Source organism: Wyeomyia smithii, chromosome 3 (assembly GCF_029784165.1).
Source record: "Wyeomyia smithii strain HCP4-BCI-WySm-NY-G18 chromosome 3, ASM2978416v1, whole genome shotgun sequence".
Classification (NCBI taxonomy): domain Eukaryota; kingdom Metazoa; phylum Arthropoda; class Insecta; order Diptera; family Culicidae; genus Wyeomyia; species Wyeomyia smithii.
The window spans coordinates 132,155,171-132,178,052 of record NC_073696.1 but is presented as its reverse complement, the minus strand read 5'-3'; the positions used below and the strand labels follow the sequence as shown (position 1 = coordinate 132,178,052).

Below are 22,882 nucleotides of genomic sequence, written 5' to 3'. Positions count from 1 at the left end.
CAGATTTTTAATAGCTTCTGCAGATTTTTGTCAGAGTCTCCTTATACGCAGACGCTTTCCAAAATGTGTGCAGATTTTCGCAGACGTTTGCCTGCGTGAGCGAAATTTTTTCGAATCGCGGATAGATATTTTTTCAGATTTTAAGCAGATTTTTCCGGTTTTTCGAGCAGTCGCAGACATTTTTCTAAAACATCTATTTCTGATTGGCATCAGACAAATATGACCTGATTGATTTGACAATCCAAATATCGCTGGAGAAATTTTGGTGTCAGACGAAAAATGGATTTAAAACTTTGTCCGATAGAGTAGAGTTTATATCACAAAGACTAAGTACGATCCCGACTTAATGTTGAACGAGATGTCCGGCTACAGTTGTCACAAATAAGATCATATATTACATAGCTTTCGTAATCTAAGAAAACTTAGTGGTTCAATTGAATAAGTCTCGTCTTCTCGTGATATCAATCAGTTAACAGAAAAGTTTACGAAGACGGAGCTAGACGTAGGAACAAATAGAGATGCTATCGCGAGACTAGAAAATTCAGCTGACCTCCTGCTTACTGGTGTACCGTACAACCCGTCAGAAAAAACGAGTGTCTTTTCGTTTAAAGTTGCTTCTGCTCTGGGCTACTCTAACTCGGATGTTCCAGTTGTCTTTTCGAAGCGACTGGCCCGAGTTCCCATCAGGGTTGCCACATTTAAATCTGTGTTTTCCCTTGAAAAAATCTGAGCATCTGTATCTGGAACAAAAATATCTGTAAAAAAAATCTGTATTGTTTAAACATAAAGAACTTTGTAAGTTTTTATGGTACATAAACAAAATTTTCAGCTTAAAACGTGTGAGGAGTTAAAAATATGTTCAATTTGCTTAATATTTCATGAAATAAAATTTGGAGTGTTTATAAAAAATGATGTCAATTTCGAAAAATCTGTAAATCTGTACTTTCGACGAAAATCTGTATATCTGTATATACAGATTCTGTACCGTTACTTCGGCCAAAAATCTGTAAAATACAGATTAATCTGTACATGTGGCATCCCTGGTTCCCATTGCCGTTGGCTCTTCACCACCTATACTTTTCCAGTTTGCTATAAAAGCGGCTAGAGATGACTTCTTTCATCGCTACCTGTTTCAAAGGAATCTCAATCTGTCGCAGCTTGGATTCTAGGTTACCAAACGGGTTTACCTTAACGAAAATCTGAGTGAATCTGCCCGTCAGCTGAAAGGACATGCCTTGAAACTAAAAAAGGAAGGCCGGATTCAGAAGGTTTTTACCAAGCATGGGGTCGTCTTCGTTAGAACCAATGCCGATTCTCCAGCCGAGGCTATACGTAACCAGGATCAGTTAAAACTGCTTAGTTCGAAAAATATATAACCTTTCCTAGTCAAATCGTTTTCCTTTTATGATATTCCATGTTTCCACTCCTTTATTGTCCGTTGATTATTCCCCTCCTAAAAGTAAATTGAAAATTCTGCTGATGGTGTTGCTGTTGGACCTACTGCTGCTGCCGCTGCTGCTGAGGATTCGATGCTGCTGTTGCTACCATGGTGTAGTGTCTACGCTTCTCAATGCCCTAGTTTCGATGATAATCAACAACTTCTACAAACCTCCAAGTACATAACTACAGTTAGTATTAATAATCACTATGATGAATGAAATTTATACGTTGGTTTTTTAGTCTTAGCATTATATTCCTTTCGTTTAGTTAGTTTAGTTCATTTGCGTTTGCTCCTCTCTTTCTTTTTCGATGATGTCGGTTAATCAAGTGAGCATTGCTCGCACAAATAATGATATAGCCAGTATCCCGCGTGCCGTGATGAATGTGGCACTCAAAAGCGATAACATTAATATATGTCATATGAACATTTAGAGTTTATGCGCTCGTGGAATGAGCAAATTTGAAGAATTTAAAGACTTATTTGTAAATAGTAAAGTCGACGTGATTTGTGTGACTGAAACATGGCTTCATGATTCAATTTCCGACGATTCTATTGCACTTCCTGGTTATAACCTACATAGACATGATCGTTCTTACAGCCGTCGCGGAGGCATTTGCGTTTATTTCAAGCCTGAATTGCGATGCAGAATCCTATCGAGCTCTACTTTATATGTGGGTGCAGATGGCAGCAATTGTACTGAATATTTGTTTATTGAGGTTCAATATGTCACCGAAAAGTTTTTGTTTGGCGTTTTTTACTGTCCGCCTAGAGAAGACTGTGCTGCCGTTTTAAACAGTAAGCTATTTGATTTTTCGCTTCTTTATACCAATATCATATTGATTGGTGATTTTAACACGAACTTAAACAAAAGAAATAGTAAAAGTTTGCATTTTAGCAATGTAACTGTCAATTTTGGATTTAGCTGTGTGAATAATCAGCCCACTCATTTTTATTCAGGGGGTTGCTCTCTAATTGATCTGTTATTAACAAATAATGACGAGTTCATTGTTAATTTCAATCAAGTATCTGCACCTGGTTTTTCTGGGCATGACATAATTTTTTCATCCCTCAATATATCTCGCGTTTCCGCTGATCGGCCAAAATACTTCAGAGACTATGGACGTATTAACTACGGAGAATTATATCATAGTTTGGATCAAATCGACTGGTCTTTGCTTTACAGTATGCACGAATATAATCTCGCAATTAATTTCTTGAATACTCAACTTTTAGAACATTTTGATACGTTTGTCCCAGTTCGTGCTTACCGTCCTTCAGCGATCAACTTCCATTTTACAGAAGAAATTCGTAATGCCATGATTTCGAGGAATGCTGCGTATAGTCAATGGACCAGCAGTAAAAGCGATATCGATCATGCTCAGTACAGACGATTGCGCAACCGCGTGAATAATTTAATAAACAAAGCTAAAGCTGATTTCTTTTCCTCAGCTTTGTATTCTAATAACTCTAGCAAGCAACTGTGGGCTAAACTTAAGCAACTAAATATTACTAAATCCGTAAATAATCAAGCACAGTTATCTCATTCAAGTGATGAAATTAATATTTTTTTCAGCGAAAACTTTACTCGTGATCATGAAATACCCCCAACCCCTCCCGAAAATCCAAATGGTTTAAAATTTGTTCCATGTAATGAGTTTGAAGCCGGAAAAGTTATCGATTCTTTCACTTCGAACGCGGTAGGCTTAGATGGAATTCCTCTTAGATTTATAAAATTGATTTTACCCTTCATTATTACACCTATTACATTCGTTTTCAACCTTATCTTTTCAACTTCTAAGTTTCCTCGTTCCTGGAAAGCGTCAAAAGTTATTCCAATACCAAAAAAACCTAGAATTAACTCCTTAAATAATTTACGTCCCATTAGCCTACTCTGTGTTTTATCCAAGGCTTTTGAAAAGATTGCCAAAAAACAAATACAAGAGTTCATCAACACTTTTCACCTGCTTACACCATATCAATCAGGATTTAGAACTGGTCATAGCACCACTACAGCTTTGTTAAAGGTGCAAGACGACATTCACAAGATAGTGGACAAGAAAGGAGTAGCTTTTTTGCTTTTAATAGACTTTTCAAAAGCTTTTGATAGGGTTTCCCACGCCAAATTACTGCAAAAACTATCAAACCAGTTCAGCTTTTCACGAGAGGCAGTTTACCTTATTCGGTCTTACCTCTGTGATCGATCTCAATTAGTAGAAACGCAAGGAACTCTATCGAATTCGGTCAACATAATATCAGGGGTTCCTCAAGGGTCAGTACTCGGGCCTTTACTTTTTTCATTATTTATTAATGATTTGCCAACAGTTCTCAGGCACTGCATGATACATATATTTGCTGACGATGTTCAGCTTTATTTCTGCTCTGACAATCTTTCAGTTGATGAAATGGGTTTACTCGTTAATTCGGATCTTGAAAATGTTAGCCGATGGTCAGAACGAAATCTTCTTTCTGTAAATGCTTCCAAAACAAAAGTTATGTTTATTAGTCGTCGAGAAATTCCGTCTACATTACCGAGTATAATTTTCAACCGTGAAACTTTGGATTATGTTGATAAGATCTCTAATTTGGGGATCACCTTTCAGCACAATCTTGAATGGGATGCCCATATTAATACCCAGTGCTCAAAAATCTACGCAGGTTTACGTCACTTAAGGCTAACTGCAAGCATGCTGTCTATTCCGGTTAAAATTAGATTGTTCAAAACACTTCTACTTCCCCACTTTACCTATGGGTTAGAATTAATTTAAAACGCCTCTGCTGCTGCTTTCGACAGATTAAGAATTGCGCTAAATGGATGTGTCCGTTGGATTTTTAATATTAATACCTTTTCTCGAGTTTCACATCTCCATAGTCAACTACTGGGATGGTCATTTCAAGTTTTCCTAAAATCGCGGTTATATCTACTTTATTTAGAATAACCTATCATGGTCCCCGTTATCTTTCAGAAAAACTCAGGTTTTTCAGAGGCACACGTACCAGAAGCTTTGTTTTGCCACTATCGTGATTCGTTTTTCGTGCGAGCAATTACTTTATGGAACCAGCTCCCAGCCGACATTTAAAATATTAATTTACGAGGGAGGTTCATGCGCAAGTGTATAGATTGGCTAGAAGGAAGGAATTAAAAATGTTAAAGTAAAAATCATTGGATCTTAAGTTAATGAGTTCAAAATAATTAATTAATATTTAAGATGTGGTTACATTCAATCCAGTTGTAGAATTGAAGAAAGAGAATGCCTTACTCTACAAGTATACTTTGCAATAAATAATAATAATAATAATAAGTCGTTTCTATTGATCAATATTTGCAAAATAGAACTGAAAATGATCAAAGAGTATTTTTCACTGCTTTTAATGATTACGATGACAATACTATTACCACATTAACGTAAACGACAAGATGGTGGAAAGTTATCAATTTTTTTCTCATAGATTCAAGAATGCAGGTGTTTAATATTTTGACCTGGAAAAGTGCTCCGCCGAGCAAAAGGTCTTGCAACCCCCGCTCAAAGCTTTGATGAGTTTATTTCTAAGTGCTACTAGTTTGGTTACTTAAGATAATACCTGCACAACAATCCATTATTATTTACTTGTTCTGAATACAAGCTGCAAACCCGAATAGCAAACTACAGTAGATCTGCGTAACACCATGCGGTTTGTGTCTCGATAACCACCCTCCAACTTTTTCAAATAGCTGTATTTACAAGAATAGCACCTAAAAGTTTCTGCAAAAATGCTCCATCATTCAGTCATAATATTTGTTCATTATTAGTTTCAGGATAAAACACCTTACACAATTATGTTTGGCCCGGACAAGTGTGGAAATGATATTAAATTACATTTCATTTTCCGTCACGTTAATCCCGTTAACGGAACGATTACAGAGAAGCATTGCCGAAAAGCCAAGTAATAAATGACCCTTTCAGCATAACTGTACTGAGTAAAACCATGCCAAATGATCTGAAAATACACAAAAATTTAATCCACCATTTCTGTTTTGAATAAAACATTGTACACGTAAAACTGCGTATGTATTTTAGCATAGGCATTCATTTCAAAGCATTCAAAGCAATGTTGCACAGAAACCTTTGGTTGTAAAGAAAACAATCCGAGAATGAATTGTGGGGAACGAATGATGATCTGTAAAAAATTACACTGTGTAAAAAAATTAATTTTTTAAATGCATCCATTTTCAAATTGTTTTGAACTTAAATTGAGAAAACTAAAAAATGAACACCAAATTACTCAACAAACAATTTCGTTGTTTAGCCGCTTATTGAACTTTAGTTTAGTCGGAATCCACCTGATTGCAGCAGTAAATTTACAAAAGAGTTCATTGGGCCTACTAAATCAAAAAAGGGTAAAATGTTCTCTTCAAATTTACGTTTTGTTTTTTTGATACTTGACATTTTCTTATAACTTTTAATGAAAAGTTCTGGTTTGAGAAATGCGAGACAATTTTTTTTATTAATGGTTAAGTTTCAAAATATTTTTCAATTTTAACATTTTTAACAATAATCAAGTTCTAAGAATGCAATATGTTTTATCACAAGTTATGGAATAATGTCAAGTTTTAACAAAAAATAAATTTGAAGAGAAAATTCAACCCTTTTTAATATAGTATGTAATTAGATGTTCATATTCTAATTTTCCCAACTTAAATTCAAAATAACTTGAAGACGGATGCATTTAGAAAGTCAATCATTATATTCTTTTCGAATTAAAATAGTTATTCAAATTATTTAACATGATCAAAATTCAAGTCGTGAGAAAATGTTGGAATTGCGAAAATGCTTTAAAAGTTTATTAAGTCAGATAGTGAGAAACGTTTCATTCAAATCAAAAGGTCATTTGGCATGGTTTTGCTCTACTCGACAATTCCTAACTTATTATGTTACATGTTTTTCTCTGATATTTGTAGGGATCGACTAGATGATGCTTTCAAAGATAAGCAGCCTCATCTCTATCAACTCATTGTGCGCCCTGATAATACGTACACCATTCGATTTGATCACAAAGTCATCAATGAAGGATCCCTTTTGATTGATTTTACACCTCCCGTCAACCCTGCTAGGGAAATAGATGATCCAAATGATTTTAAACCAGAAAATTGGGACGAAAGAGAAAAAATTCCAGACCCTGACGCCGAAAAACCTGACGACTGGAATGAAGATGAACCACCAAAAATTCCTGATCCAAATGCGTCACAACCAGAAGGATGGCTCGATAACGTCGAAGAAATGGTTTCCGATCCGAACGCTGCAAAACCTGCTGATTGGGATATAGAAATGGATGGTGAATGGGAAGCACCATTAATCGCAAACCCTGCTTGTGAAAAAGCTGTGGGTTGTGGTCTTTGGAAAGCCCCGATGATTTCAAATCCAAACTATAAAGGCAAATGGCGGGCTCCTTTAATTGACAATCCCAACTATCAAGGGAAATGGGCTCCCAGAAAAATACCAAATCCAGACTTTTTCGAAGATATGAACCCATTCAAAATGTCCACTATTGTAAACTATTAACTATTAGTAATTGGTAAAAGAATGAAAAAATAATAATATCGTTTTTAGGGTGCCATTGGTATCGAATTGTGGTCCATGTCTAGTGACATTTTGTTTGATAATCTGATTATCACGGATGACGAATCTGTTGCCAACGAGTGGGCAGCACAGACATACGATTTAAAGCGAAAATTAATCGAAAGTGAAGCGGTGAGTAAACAGCATTATGCTAGACATAAATAAGGGAAGGTTTTCCTATAAAGCGTCGAAAAATATAATTTGGCGATTTTTTTCGCGATCTCTTCGATACATGAATTTAGATTCATGTTTGAACTACGAAAATTGAAAATGGCGGATTTCTTAAAAGTCCCGTATGACAGCTCGCGGCGGACGGTTATTAGTTAGTTCTTGACCGCGCCGATTCGAGAATCTGAGAGTTGAGCCAAGAAATATTCGGGAATATATTCTCAGAGAAGGACCCTATCGATCTTAAAAAAAATCATTTTATGATCAGGGTCTGTCATTCCAACCTTAATTGTAATGCATAGGGTCTGTCATTCCAACCTTAATTGCAAATGCATAGGGCTGCAAACCCTATGCATTATGGTGGCGAAAACCTAGAAAATCAGGGAATGTCAGGAAATTCATTTTTCGAACAGAGAAATCAGAGAATATCAGGGAAAACTGAAAAATACTCAGGAAAAACATTTTTAACCGAGACGCGATTCTTTATTAAACGGCTTTCTAGGACAAAAACTGATTTTTTCAGCACAAAGGGCTATTTCGGAACAACTACTGTTCGGTTTCATACTTTTTGCACTAGGATTTCGGAGTTGCGGTCACCTAAGTTGTACTTTTTTGTGCCGAAGACTGAAAAATATCAGGGAAATTAATGTTATATTCCAGGGAATACCAGGACAAATCGGCGAATTTGATTTTTAAAACTTTTACGCCACCCTGTTTTAAGGAAGGGCTATATGCTAATGAAAATATAGAACCGTTATGCTAATAATAAGGACGTAGTCCATCCTGAGAACAAAAAAAAAAACAAGGTTGTGTGGAACAATCCTTACTTTTTTATTCGCTAATCCGTTAAATAAATTTATTCCAGTAAAAAACATGCAAACTCAAATTTTACATAGGACTTTTATGCAAATAGCGGCAGATATGCAATCGACAAAAAAGACATTTTCCCAAGTTGCAAGAGCAAAAATTCCTACCTTACCGAGGGCACCTTCCGATGTATCCATAAACTGAATTAATGTACCGCGATCTATAGCCCGCAACATTGACAAAAAGTTTCTGAATGTATGTTTAGATTTAGAAACTTGATGACTTTAGGGGTTATTATGTAACTTTTCAACAAAAGGCAACCGCAATATCTCAAAAGTCTTACAAAACAAAAGGAAATGCTGAAGATACACTGGTCGACAAAAGCGAAAAAATGGTGCCCTAAAGCTCAGAATAGTTGGCCTAGGAATGCTATAGCTAAATGCGTAGAAATGATTATAGATTTTTAACCATTCCTGTGAAATTTTGTGTCACTAGCCAGTGTAAAAATGCCTTAAAATGTTGCATAGTAATTGCTCACCGGGCTCGTCGCTTCAACGTTATGTTTACGTGAAAACTAATTTAAGTCTCTGAAAAAAACATCGCAGATCAACTCTGATCCATGACGTTTGTTGGTCCATGATGTTTGTAACTATGAACAATGATGGGGGAAAAATCACTACACAACACATTCATGAAAGTTTTCCGCGTTTTCTCGAGCTTTGATAAAAAAACGTTCCAATTCTATAGTATTGCACATCGTTTAATTTCATGACCAAAAAGAACAAAAACCAAAAAAAACGCCATGTTGCCGAATATGTTGGTTATACGATTATTGACAGATAGATCCCCCCGGTCTGCGATAACGCACACATATATGAAATTTGACAGCAGTGAATCCCCTCTGGAAAAAAATGTTGTTGGTTGGGAACACCAAAATTCACAGGAATGGTTAAAAAGCTATAATCTTTCATTTTTTCAGTTTGAGCTTCAGGGCCACACCTGTGTTGACCAGTGCTATCAATCACGCTCACTTATTAGGTTTTTTTAACTATATGAGCGAGTGAAATCAAGAAATGGGATCAAAATGATTTATTTTAGATAAGGATGGAACTAAACGCTGTTGGACATTTTATAACCCACTGTCTTCCACTCAAAACGCTTAGCGTGAAAACTCTGAAAAAATAAGGTTAGGTGGGATGTGCCGTTTGGTGACGAGGTGACCAGTGGAAGACGCGCATTCGAAGCCATATTTGAATAGTTTTTTTTATTAATCTTTATTTTATAAATAATGTTTTTCATTTCCATTTCCTTTTTTTTTTATTTTCTACACTTGCATGAAATTATTTGACTAGAACTTACTCTTTTTATATTCTATCGATTATACAGCACACTTTTTGGGACCGTGCGATGAAATACATGGGACATAAGCCTGGTTACTGGTTGGCTTATTTTGTTTATTGTGCTATTCCTCTCATTGCATATGTTTGGTTTTTATTGAGGCGTCGAAATCAATATGAGGTTCGAAACTGTACCATAATTTTCTGACAATAGTTAGTTTTACGTATTTACCGACATTGGCTCACTCCTTATCCTTAGCAACACTGAAACATAGCTTTGAAAAATAGTTGATAAGTGTACCCCTCTTTGTTCTTTAGGAAACATTTATTACCCGAATATTGAAGTATACCAACGAAAATCCGTGGATGTATGCTGTCCTTATAATAGTTGTAGGCTTGCCGCTAGCTATCCTCTTTTACCTAGCTTGTTCCTCTAAGGTTGTTATAACTTATATTAAAATTCAACGTACACAACATTAAATCTGATTTCCACTTAGACTTCACCACAATCGCCGACTTCACGGGCAAAAAAAACGGATGAACATTTACCGGATAGTGATGAACAAGGAAGTGATATTCGCGGTAAATCAAATCTGAATTCAGCTGGCGGTGAGAACCTTGAAAATGTTGATGATGAAGAAGTATTCAAAGGTAAACATTTTGACGACATTGAGGATGAAAATGAAGGTGAGGAAGATGAGAAAAATGAGCTCGATCAGGATGATGTTACAATCGTTGAAGGTAAGGACGCATCAGAAGAGTTTTCAGAAGAAGTCTATAGTGCAAATAAGCCAGAAGGTGGAGTCAAAAAACGAAAATCTAGACGAGATTGAAATCTTTAATTTTTACTATAAATCAATTTTAATGTAGAATAATTGTGTCTTAATTTTAATCTGAACGATGTATTTCCACTGTAACTAATTTCGTAAACTATATAGTAAACAAGTCAGAAAAAACATGTCTATATAACATGTATTAAGCATTTGCGGTTCGAAGTCATGGAAAATATGGCAGCTTGATTTTTAGAAAAAGCTGCTCGAAACTGCATTTCATGAATCAATAATATATTAAGTTATTACCAATAGGTAAATTTGTGTTTTGTTTCGTGAACTTGGTATAAATTAAGATATAAAGTTGTATGTTGCGAATTCCAATAAATAATTTACCTTAATTCCAAATAAATAATTTACCTGAAAAACATTTCAATCGAATTATTTCAATTATGAGTCGTATTACAGAAGCTACGTTGAGCAACTCATCTTATTAGAAATACATCATCAAATCGAGTCTTCTCGACTTCCGTAATAGAGCCCTTTAAGCTCCTATATTTTAATTATTAGAAACTCCCTAATCAGTGGTGTATGAATATGCTATTTTCATTTCATTTTCGCATGAGATATTGATCCCCCAGAAGAAGTGCGTCACGTCGCGGTAACCCCCTATGAACAATAAAAAATCGGCTATCCAATGCAGTTTAAGGATAAACCAAAGCAAATGATCTGTTTCTTCACTATGAAAGAATAAGAAGAAGCAAAAATTAAAATCAATCTAGAATGATTAATGTGGATTAATGATGACAATGGATTAAATCTTATCAAGGCGGCACAGTTTATGGTGGAAGTGTGTTGAAGCCACAAATGGCCGACTTCGAGCCACCACGTGATCGACTTCGAATTTTCAGCGGCATACCACTCGGTAATAGTTAATGCGTAACATGTGAAACATATCCTCATGTTCGTTATAGTGATGAAAACATAAGACAGTGTTTTCATAAGTAACGCATTAACTATTTTCGAGTCTTGTGCCAATGAAAATTTGTAGTCAACCACGTGGTGGCTTCCATGTGGCTTTTACACGCTACAACCTTATGCAATCAGTGGTACATTTTAATGCTGTTTCGTAAGGTAGTTTTTCAAATATGAAGGATTTTCGGCAATTGTCGGGACTGGCAACAAGGCCCGCTGAGTGTTGTGCGCAGGGTTGCCAATGTTCCAGTTTAAACTGGATTCCTCCAGTTTTTTTTTTCAAAGTGATCCAGTCAAACAGTTTATTCCCAAAATCTTCCAGTTTTTTCAGATATTTGCCAGATTTATCCAGTTTTCATTCACTCAAGCTCTGATTGGTTTCCGGAAATATTTTCAAAATGTAAATTTTGTAGATTGATAAATTATTTTGACAATTCTCAACAGCATTTTCAGTGTTCTATCTTCTCGCACGAAACACGGTCAGATTAAAGACTGCATGACATGGTTGAGATAAAACCAAACAAATAGATTTTACCACACCATGAAAAAAATTGCTATTTATTTTCTGTTGCGTAGCAGTTGAAAAATTGTTAGAAGAATTAGATAGCAAAAGATAGCGAAGTCAGAAATAATTGAAATTTAAACTTCACTGATTTAACTTTTGTTAAAGATAAAAGTAAATGAAAAAGCTCTATTTTTTAATTTAGAGATAGATTGATTGCGTAATTTTAAATTTTGCCGCTGTTAGAGGACATTTTTAAGCCCGAAACATAACAGTTCTGATTAGAATGAGTAATTTTTTGCGAAGAATTATCTCTTTAGTTGCTGTATTCAAAACTGACACAGGATTCAGTCCCCATAACAGAAAAGCTCTCTCACAATCATTTTTTTTGCTTTGTTTAAAGATTTATTTGGAATCCAGTTTTTTCCAGTTTTTGTTTCAGCCCTTTTCCAGTTAAGTCGAAAATTTTATTGGCAACTCTGGTTGTGCGGGCTGTGCGCGACATTTGCTTTGGCAATTGAAAAGAGAAGAAAACAAAAACAGATCAAAGCAAAAACAAGACAACAAGAGCATTGCAATTAGAGTAGAGATGTCAGATAATTGGCTCGCACCAACGCGAACTCTCATATGCAATTGTCAAAATGTTCGGGATGAAAAGAGCAAAAATTCCTTTGTTGTTTTTCGCATGCAACGCAAATTTCGAAATTTGTAGAGTTGCGTCAAATGTCTTTAGGCCGTGTTGCCAACTGCTACAAATATGGTTTTTATTGGTTTTCGAACATGTTATCCGCGATAGCATGTAGCCGAGGAGATATCCGATGACAGCTCGATTGTATGGGATAGCAGGTGATATGGATGGTGATATGGCCTCGATAACACGAATCGCCTGATATCAGGTGATATGCGGTGTAGTGTGAACGGCGGTATTAGTTTCTTTTACCGACAGAGTCGGATTTAAAGGCAGGCCCGGGCCCCAGACCCCAACTTTTTAGGGCCCCCACAAATCGAGAAAAAGTTTTGACGTAGAGCTGCGTCTCTCAGGAAGTTCGGCTACTTAGATCAAGCCCACCAGTGGCTAAATTGAAGTTTTTAAAGCTAGTTTGGCAACTCCCACCATAACGCGACAACCGCACCGGGCGTTGCTATGTTGGTTTGGGACTAAGGGGAGACAACTGGGTATAGATTTGCATCGACTTTGGGAACCACTCGCTGATTGGCTGAGATTGAAAACCCCGAGTGCGTTAAAATTTATCATCAGGCTTGCGGGCAGTGTTGCTGAGCAACATTGTTCGTTGTTTTTATTTATGTTTTTTAATGATGTCACCTGTTACAATCTAAAATAATTTCAAGCGAACATTAAAAAAAAGTACAAAGCGTACAAATACGGGCGTAGTATGAGATTAGACTTGGATCAAGAGCAGCATACTGCTGCTCAATGTCGGGAGTAAATAGTGTAGTGTGAGCTTATTTCTACTTTTGAATCCGTTCTGGATTAAGTTTGGAACATACTTGTTGAGGAATATTGCTTGTGCGGAGAGTACAACTCAGATGGAATTGAATGAATCATAATCATCTGAGAGAGAGGCGCCAGCTCAATGACAGTTCAAGTTTGTTTTCGTCTACTTCGTTTTCGTTTTTGTGCAAGAAAAATATTTCACAATAGTTTCAATCAAGTCAGCGTGCGCATCTGTCTCTCGTTTTGATGATGATATTATTCAAAAATATGTTCAAACTTGAGATGATTGTCATATCGGTTGAATATTCTAATATATTTTTGATGTAGCGAAAGTAGATTCATGGATTCAGTTTCCGTCCGTGCAATTAAGAATTAGTAGCTCTGATAATCTTCTGTGAATTAAGGTTAGGCTGCAATGGGATTTGTCTACTTTTTTTTCATCGACATTCGATTGATCCATTATTTTTAACGCGGTGGATAGAATTCAGTGACGTGAGAAGCGGTTGGAAACGGACAAATGCATTGAAGGTATGCAACGCATGTTAACCAGCTCATAATAATAACCAATCCAGTCGATGTGTCGCTTCCGCGCAATGCTCTTCAGGCGAATAAATGATACGAATTCAAAAGAATTTCAATTTCACAGTGACAGGCACCAGCAATGTGTTATTGTTTTTGGTTGGTTGATGCAAGTGCTTTTCAACAGTGCCTTCGAGGTAAAAATAAAAGTTTAGGCAGATTGTTTCCGATATCAACTGTGCCATCATTGCCTAGTGAGATCCCGCCTATATGAGTTTTACTTCTATACTGTGGGTGTCATTATTATTATTGTTCTTACATTGGGCTTATTCCAATTTCTACATCATGTTAGGAGATGGTTATATATATATTATTTTACTAAAGAAAACTCCAACATAGTTTTGAATATATGTGAAGAGATATTAACGTCACCTTCAATTTCAAATAATAATTACACGCTCATTATTTGTTACTCTAAAGTGAGTTAGATATGACCCATTTTTGAAAAAAGTGGAGGTACCCTAATTTGAGTACTTTTACGGTTACTCACTTCTGAGTAAGGGCGTCATACGTCAAAAACTGATTAGAATCTACTCTGTTTATGCAAACCAGGAATTAACGAAATTGAGTACAAGTTACCCAGTTTGCCAAAATTTGGAAATTTGATGATTTCAGGTTTTTGTAAATCTGACTCAATAAATAAAATAAATTCAGAACAATCGAAACAGATTTATTTTTCATCGAAACATTATAAAAGTTTTAAATCATTCACGTGTCTTTATATAATGCGGCAACCAACCGGTTCACAGTTGCCCGTGAACTGTGGCTCATGTTTTTGCACAGTACGCACACCAGAAAATCCGTCATCATCCGTCACCAAACACTGCGAAGGATTTATATTGTATCGATTGCATGTATTGGGCACTGTACATCGATACAAATGTTTCCGTTCATTATCACGAATAAAAGCCTGACTTAAAACGGCATCGCAGGACACACAACATGCGGTTGTTCATTTTGAAGAGATGTTTTTTATGTTTTCAAATCCTCTGCAATAATGATGTTGAGCTGAAATTGTTATGGAATATTGTTACATGTTGTTTGTAATGTAGTTGATTAGGAAATTATTGATTTGATGAAAGATCAAATACTTACTGCTAGCAAACGAATAAAAAGCGACATATACATATACTCAGGGGTGAGTAAACATCATGGATAATAACTCAAAACTGAGTAAACATGGTAGTTATGAAAATTTGAGTAAATGTTACTCAATTATCCAGTACCCGATAACTCACTTTTTGACATTTTGCATAAGAATACCAAACTGAGTAGATCCTAATCAAATTAGAGTTAAAATAAAGCAGCGTGTAGGAATACAGTAAATATTGATTACAGAGTGAAAGCTCATATTTACTTGTAAATTGAAAATAAACTATACAGTATTTTAATTCCAAATTTATGGTTGAGCGACGTTGGTTAAATATTGATATGCAGGCTTTTGATAAAGTGAGAGCTTTCGTAAAAACGCTTAAATCACCAAAGCAAAAAAATTAGCACATTTACAACTTAATTAGACTGGAAATAAACCAAGGCGAAAAATAGAACAGCAATAATTTATCTTTCAGAAATATTTATTTCAAAAATTATCTTGAAAAAATAAATGCCGGATTAATTTACATCGACTACGATACTCTCCATATTTCATTTCATCAGGCCTACCGGTTCCCAATGACATTTCTTGTCTGGTTCACGATGACATTCGTGAGCATAAAAACAAAGCCAGCTGGCGCCTCTCTCTCAGATAATCATTGTTGGATGACACGTTCGATTTTAAGTATATTAAAGATGCAGATTCTCCGGTAACCCTCAGACGGTAAAACTATCGCCTACAGGAGGAATTGTGCATAATGGTTATAAAAAGCATTAAAATATTCAAGTATTTTCCGAGTGAATGGCATCACTTACGAAAAATACAACAGGGATCATCGAGGTGGCTGAGGAAGAATAGTAAGAAGCCAGATGTCGCCCCTTTTGGGAAATAGCAATCCTCACCTGGGCTAGTAGCGAGTTATTAAATTTGGCAACGCGATAGCAACGTGCCACATCGTTGCTATTTGATGAACAATGTTGTTTGTTTTGTTGTGCTCGATAGTAAATGTTCGTAACAATATTATGAAAATAATGAGTGTTTCGAACATAATTGGTCGGCCCCGGAAGACGAAGCGCTTTGCCTTGGTTGAACACGTCGTAGGACGCAAGTAACGACGTGAACCAGTGAGCCACTTCATTTTAATTTCGATTGAGCTGAAATTTTGCACAGTGTTTTTTTAACATGTTTTTTTTTTTGAAATTCGAGATGACCATTTTGGTTGGCACTCTAATCTACACGAAGCATAAAGCTCAAGTTCTCACAAGATTGGTCAACCATGTCAATATTTCAATAAACCTGGAAGGTTTGAGCGAATTGCTCGGGAGTATTACCGACTATTGCTGCTGACTTTTGAAGGCATGTCTCAATTTTCCCGTTGCGTCCGGTGTTGAATAGAAAACCATTTTTAGCATCTACAGGGTTTTATTCTTCGAAAAGAACGTAAGACGAATTCGACAGTGGCGTCGGAATTGGTTATCGGTATAGACCGGTGTTTCCGAAAAAAAAACATTGTTAAAACGCTGGGTGGCAACTTCCTCAGCATAGCGGTGAATATTTCACCGTTTTCCAGGCTGAGAGCCACCCCTAATCTTTCCAAAAATCTCTTCCATACTCGCGTTTAAAAACATTTGTTCCGCGAAATTCCGGAGTGATTCGCGATTAGGGCTCAACTAACAAAATGTGAACAAATGGTTTTATTACACTATTGAGTTTGAAAAGACTTACGAAATACATGAAAAGAATCCTTTCTTTTGAATAAATCGATAAAATTATTTAAATCAAGCTTTTAGTGAAGGGCGATAAAGCAGTTTACCCAAAACAAAAGATACTTTGGAACTAGGCCCTTTACATTGTTTTGAAGCAACGGGCTTATTTGTGAAATATTTCGTAAACAGGCGACAGTAAAGGGCGGATCAACTTTTGTTTTCAAAATAAAGGCGCATTTAATGGGGCGCAACTGGAAAAAAAATAAAAACAAGGCGAAAGAAAGATGGGCGTATCTCGTTGTCAGAATGCTTTACACGCTCACTCTGGATAACCCAAAACTGAGTCAAAACCTAATCAGTTTCGCTAAAACCGTATGTATTCAAAATTGAGTAGAAGTTGTTTTACTCATTTTTGAGTACCACCGAATGTTATAAAAATTGAGTAAATATTACCCATATTATACCTGATGCGCGATGCGTAAAAGTTACTCATTTTCGACTAAAAAATGAGTACTTTAAGCTTCAATGAGCAGCTTTTGACTCGATATTATTATACTTTGCATTTTGAATGAATTTTATTTTAAAAAAGGCTTATTTCAAGAAATTTACCTTTGTTCGCCGGGACACGGAAGATCTTTGAATTTATTCGCCGTATATCCAACCAACGAGTCCTGGTGAAAAAGAAAATTTGGCATTAGTTGCAGTCAATTATTTCAAATTATGAATCACCTACCGATAACAACTAATTTCAAACATTTCTATTTCCTCCGTTTTTCAGACGGTTTGCTTGGTTTGCTTTTAATTGCCAAAAATAGTTATTAACAACACGCAAGCACCAGTTACCCAAATTTGAGTAAATTTACCGCCATGATCAATTTAATTCTACACGCTCACTCTGGGCTACTCAGCGGCTGAGTTGAATTTTAATCATTTTTTTCAGTTGTTCGAAGACGTCAAAAAATGAGTAGAATTAATTTGATCATGGCGGCAAATTTCCTCAGAATTGAGTAACTGGTGCTTACGTGTTGTTTTTGTTAACTTTTTTCGCAATTAAAAGCAAACAGCAAACAAAGCAAATCGTCTGAAAAAAGGAAGAAATAGAAATGTTTGAAATTAGTTGTTGTCGGTAGGTAATTCATAATTTGAAATAATTGACTGCAACTAATGCCAATTTTCCTTTTTCACCAGGATTCGTTGGTTGGATATACGGCGAATAAGTTCAAAGATCTCCCGTGTCCCGGCGCACAAAGGTAAATTTCTTGAAATAAGCCTTTTTTTAAATAAAATTCATTAAAAAGGCAAAATATAATAATATCGAGTCAATAATGATAATTTTTCCGAAATTCCCTGATTGAAGCTTAAAGTACTCATTTTTGAGTCGAAAATGAGTAACTTTTACGCATCGCGCATCAGGTGTAATATGGGAAATATTTACTTAATTTTTATAACATTCGGTGGTACTCAAAAATGAGTAAAACAACTTCTACTCAATTTTGAGTACATACGGTTTCAGCGAAACTGATTAGGTTTTGACTCAGTTTTGGGTTATCCAGAGTGAGCGTGTACTCATTTTTTGACGTCTTCGAACAACTGAAAAAAATGATTAAAATTCAACTCAGCCGCTGAGTAGCCCAGAGTGAGCGTGTAAGGCGAAATAGAGATGGGCGAATCTCGTTGTCAGAATGCTTTAAGGCTCATTAGAAAAAGGTTAGAAGAAAAGTGCAGATTTCAGCCATAAATGCACAAGTTTAATGTAGTATTTTTGGGAAACTAAGAGCCAGGTATATTTTACGTCGATTTTTGGTATTTATGTTAATGTTAGTCACTTCCTTTGAAATTACGATTTGAAAATGTACTTGCAAATTTTCAAACTGATATTCCCCAATGTTTATCTTTTGCCAGTTGCGCCCTTATCGCAAATCACTCCGGAATTATTTTCTTCGTCACTAGAATCAATCAAATACTCGAGAACAATTGCCGGGTTTTTTTTGGCTGCAAATTTTCAAATATTAATAGCAAATTGTAGGAATCGAGACAGCGCAAAGTACAAAATACAATTAATGACAGTTCACCAATTTCAAGTATAATAGTTATTGAAGGCAACGTTGCGGAACATGCCATGGTCTAACGCAATTACTCTAATTAAACATACAAGGATAAAAAAATCCATACACGCACAAACGAAGAAACCTGCAACAGAATTGGTCGGTGTTAAGTCAGACCGGACCAAGTCGCAAAATTGAAAAAACGAGTTAATAACAGCATTGAATCAAGAATTACTTAAGCTACATCACACAACAACCAGAGTTGATTTATCTCTCAAATAGCAAAACTTACGGCATATTTTTTTCTGAATGTTCAAAGAAAAGCAATCATAGTGTGCAGTCAGAACGAACCAAGTGTTAGGTTATTGGCAACTACAGCCCAGTTACATGTTGGTAAAAATCAGCAAATAGACGAATATTCAAGCGATTTTTTAGATTTCTCTTTATTAGAGGATACTTTCTTCCATCGTTCATCGCAATCATGTTGACGTAGGACTACGTCTAACCGCACTATATTGAGATACATTCTGCGCAGAGCCGTAGCTATTCCGTTTCGCGTGGGGGGCAGATAATTTTTATTTGATAAAACGTTATTTTTTGTGGAGTAAGCAGTTTAAAACCGTTATGTGCTCGACAAAAAAAGGATCTTTACGCGTCCAACGGAGTTCTCGAGTACTCACAAATTAAAATTCTTATACCGTTTGCAGTTTTCGTCCCATTTCGATTGTTTTAGCACCTAAAGATTCAGAAGCTCATTTATTTTCAAATAAGCGTTAGGGGTGTCCCGTAAAAATTTTCTTATTCCCGAAAATCTGGTTTTCCGGGTTTATATTCCCGGAATTTCCCAGAAATAAAGCAGGGATATAAACTTTATCATTTCTGTCTTAAAGTGGCGAGCCAGCTTGTGGTTAAAAACCTCCTTATTAAAGAAAAAAAAATCTACAAATTGCTAACTTAAAAGAGCAGGTTTACATTGTGTAATTAAGTTTCAGGGGACCAATTTTTTACGCAGGTTCAGCTAGTTTTACTCTAACTGAGTATGAGCTTCGTACATTTACTTTATATTCATATCGAGCTTGTATTCAAATACCAAGCCGTAAAAATACTTACCTCAATTGAGGAAAAGTGAAAGATATACAGTAGGGCGCCAGTGAGTTGTATGAAAAAGGTCATTCGAATATCGTTTAGCGGTAGGGTTCAAAAGTCCCCATGGAAAATTACAGCTAAATCGGCCTTTGGAAACACGTCCCTCAAAGCGATCAATGTTTCAACTTTCTGACTGATGAAATGCACAGGTAAAAGTTCATTATATCGTCGATATCGAATTTTTTTATGCCAAATGTCTAAAAGATGCATGAAACGTCGAGATCTGGTGCACCTTATCGGAAAATTTTCTTTTGAATGATTTTTCTCGAGAAGACGAAACTTTTGAGCCCTATCGCTAAACGAAATTCGAATAAATCCAGCTTCGAGAGTCGCCAACCGATGTCAACTAACGATACTGAGAGAATCTATTCGCGAAGAAATACTGAGAGAATGGAGCGATTCAACCGCCACCCAAATTCCAAATTTTACGATAGCCTTTGTTTGATCAGTGTTTACCATCAGACCAGGTAGAGTGTGGAATGCTTAGTTCAAAGTCCGGTCAGACTACAATTTATATAGTCTGATTTTATTTCGGACCGAACCGGAACAGAGTTGTTCGGGCCAGGTAGCGGTCTGGGTTATGCTTCCGAGATGTGGAAAAGTCTGGCTAAAATATATTGAACTGAACATGAACATGAATCACAAGATCATATTGCAGGAAGTTAGGATACTGGCTCACCGAAAGATTGAAGAACTTATCCTTTTTGGCATATTTGCTCGACCAAAAAATTGTCTGATACCGTTAACATTAAAAAAAAACTGGTGACTATTCAATAATGCTTATTGGTAATATTTCAGATTTTTCTGTTGGATTTTTTCACCTAGTATCAATCACATACATGAGAAAATTGCGTGGTGGGGCAATACAAATGCGTGGGGGGGCTAAGCCCCCCCTAGCCCCCCCGGTACCTACAGGCCTGTTCTGCGGAAACTAAAACCAAGGTGTAACGTTGGAATGACACATCCCAAGTAACGATTATTGTTGCCTAAACATTTATTCGATCACTTTTATTAGGCTACAGTCAATAACCGAAATGTAAAATAAAAAACTACTGTTCAATGGTTGTTCAGTTAAATTTGGAGAAATTATCCGACACACAGTTGTTTAGGAGCGGTGGAAAAGGTTTTGAACAACAACAGTAAAATATTGTATTCAACACTTGTTAAACCAGCGCTGAACAGATGCACCGGTAAACATTTACTAGGCTACTGTTCTGCATTTGTACGACCTGTCGAATAAAATATTTATTATTCATCTGTTAAACCATTGCTCGACTGTTGTAACGCTCTAGTTAAACGCGTGTTTAAAAATAGTGTTTGCTAATGTTTGTTTCGCGCATTGGAACATACTTATGCAGCTTACACGCTGAATAACAGTGTAGAAAAAAAGTTTAATCGACATTAATTCAACTCTTTTAGTACAAACGAATGCAAAAATAAACTTTGATTTTTTATTATAATTATTATTAGCTTTATTAGTTTTTTTTTTATCTTGTGGAAATACTATGGGTAAATTTTTAATTGCTATTGGAAGATAACACACACACATACCACCATTTTCAAAAGCATCTTTGTTGGTTGGGTTCCTCTGATGAGATTCGAACTCACGGTCCATTGCTTGGTAGTCATCGGTGAATGCATGTGAGCTAATCTGTGATATGACGTGGGATGTGTTTAAAGTCAATTTGCTTCTAAACGTTCTGGTCAAATAAATGTTGCACACGCATTTTATAACTGCTGGAATATAAGCTTCTTGCACGCACCTCTAAACAAAGCGTACCGGTAGATTTGACATAACCATGGTTTGCAAGAAGCAACCGTGGCATGCAAGAAGCTTTTATACCAGTAGTTATACGATGCCTGTTCAACATTTATTACAGCGGTTCTCAACCTGGGGTACGCGTACCCCTAGGGGTACGCGAGAGCCTCTAGGGGGTACGCGAAAGAAAAATTAGTAATGGCGGACAAAGCAATGTTTTTTTTGTGATATCTCAGTTGTTCAAACTTGCTCTCAAAACATGACTGTAGCAGTAAAACAAACTATAGTCCAATTTGAAATCTGGACTAGACTACCACAACGTGATCCACCACTGCTTTCTCCCACTCTGCGAGAACATTAGAAGCCAAGGGGTTCAATTAATTTGGAAAATATTGCTAAGGGGTACGCGGACAAAAAAAGGTTGAGAACCGCTGATTTATAAGATCAGAATGTTTAGAAGCATATTATTTTTAAACACAGCAAACGTCATATTACAGATAAGCTCACATGCATTAATCGATGACTACCAAGCAAAGGATCGCAAGTTCGAATCTCAACGCAACCCAAAAAAAGGTGGTTGTTGCCTTTTAATATAAATTATAAAAATTCACCCATGTCATTTCCACAAGTAAAAAACTAATAAATCTAAAAATAATAATTAACATTAAAAAAATAATTATGATAAAAAATCGATCTTTATTTTTGTAGTTTGTTTGTGCTAGAAAAGCTGACTCAATGTCGATTAAAGGTTTTTTCACGCTGATACACCACACTGTGTGCTGCATAAGCATGTTCTAATGCGCGAAACAAATGCTTGCAAACATTATTGTTAATAAAGACTCATTTAACAAGAGCATTTCAACAGTCGAGCAACGAATTAACAGATGTTTAAAAACTATTTTATTCGACAGGTCGTTTAACAAGTGTTGAATGAAATATTCTGCTGTTGTTGTACAAAACTCTCTTCGTCGTTTCTAAGCAACTGTGTGTCGGATAATTTCTCCAAATTTAACTGAACAACCATTGAACAGAGGTTTTTTATTTTCCATTCCGGTTTTTGTTTAACTATATCCTAATAAAAGTGATCCAATAATTGCAAAATGCTGTAAATGATTTGAAAGTACAAGTTGCTGAATCTTTTAGTGGTTTAAAAAAGGTTTATATTGCAATAAACCAATCATATAAACGCGTTCAGAATGATGCTTCATAAAACCGGTTATCTAGCGTTCACGTCTATAAGAGCTAGTAAATTGCTCATTGAAATTGAAGTATTTCGCATGTATGCAGCATTGAACAACACGTGCAGAATAATAGTTGCTTGGTTGCCGTTTGAAACATTCCAATAGCTTTTATCAGACGAGAACGCCACTGATGAATGGGGACCTTTAAAGCGCTTCAACGCAGCACATGTTTATTATTGTTGCTCGTAATCACTTGCAAACTTTTGACTAATTTCTGTTAAGCTAGAGTTCCACCATTGGATAAATGCGTCAACAAAAAATGC

The 22,882-nt window shown here is 36.0% G+C and overlaps 1 protein-coding gene across 4 annotated transcripts in view; it reads left to right on the top strand.

Annotated features, from left to right (window-relative positions):
* LOC129727010 (calnexin-like) overlaps positions 1-10,547 on the top strand; it is a 37,139-nt gene extending 26,592 nt beyond the window's left edge. For 3 of the 4 annotated variants that reach the window (XM_055684363.1, XM_055684364.1, XM_055684365.1), the window contains exons 3-7: positions 5,229-5,362; positions 6,378-6,966; positions 7,027-7,167; positions 9,397-9,528; positions 9,845-10,547. In XM_055684363.1, coding sequence (XP_055540338.1) covers positions 5,229-5,362; positions 6,378-6,966; positions 7,027-7,167; positions 9,397-9,528; positions 9,845-10,180 — 1,332 coding nt within the window. In that variant the 3' untranslated portion in view covers positions 10,181-10,547. Of the gene's footprint in view, positions 1-5,228; positions 5,363-6,377; positions 6,967-7,026; positions 7,168-9,396; positions 9,529-9,665; positions 9,786-9,844 lie in introns of all 4 variants that reach the window. The other variant, XM_055684366.1, reaches the window with a different exon arrangement.
* The last annotated feature ends 12,335 nt before the right edge of the window (positions 10,548-22,882 follow it).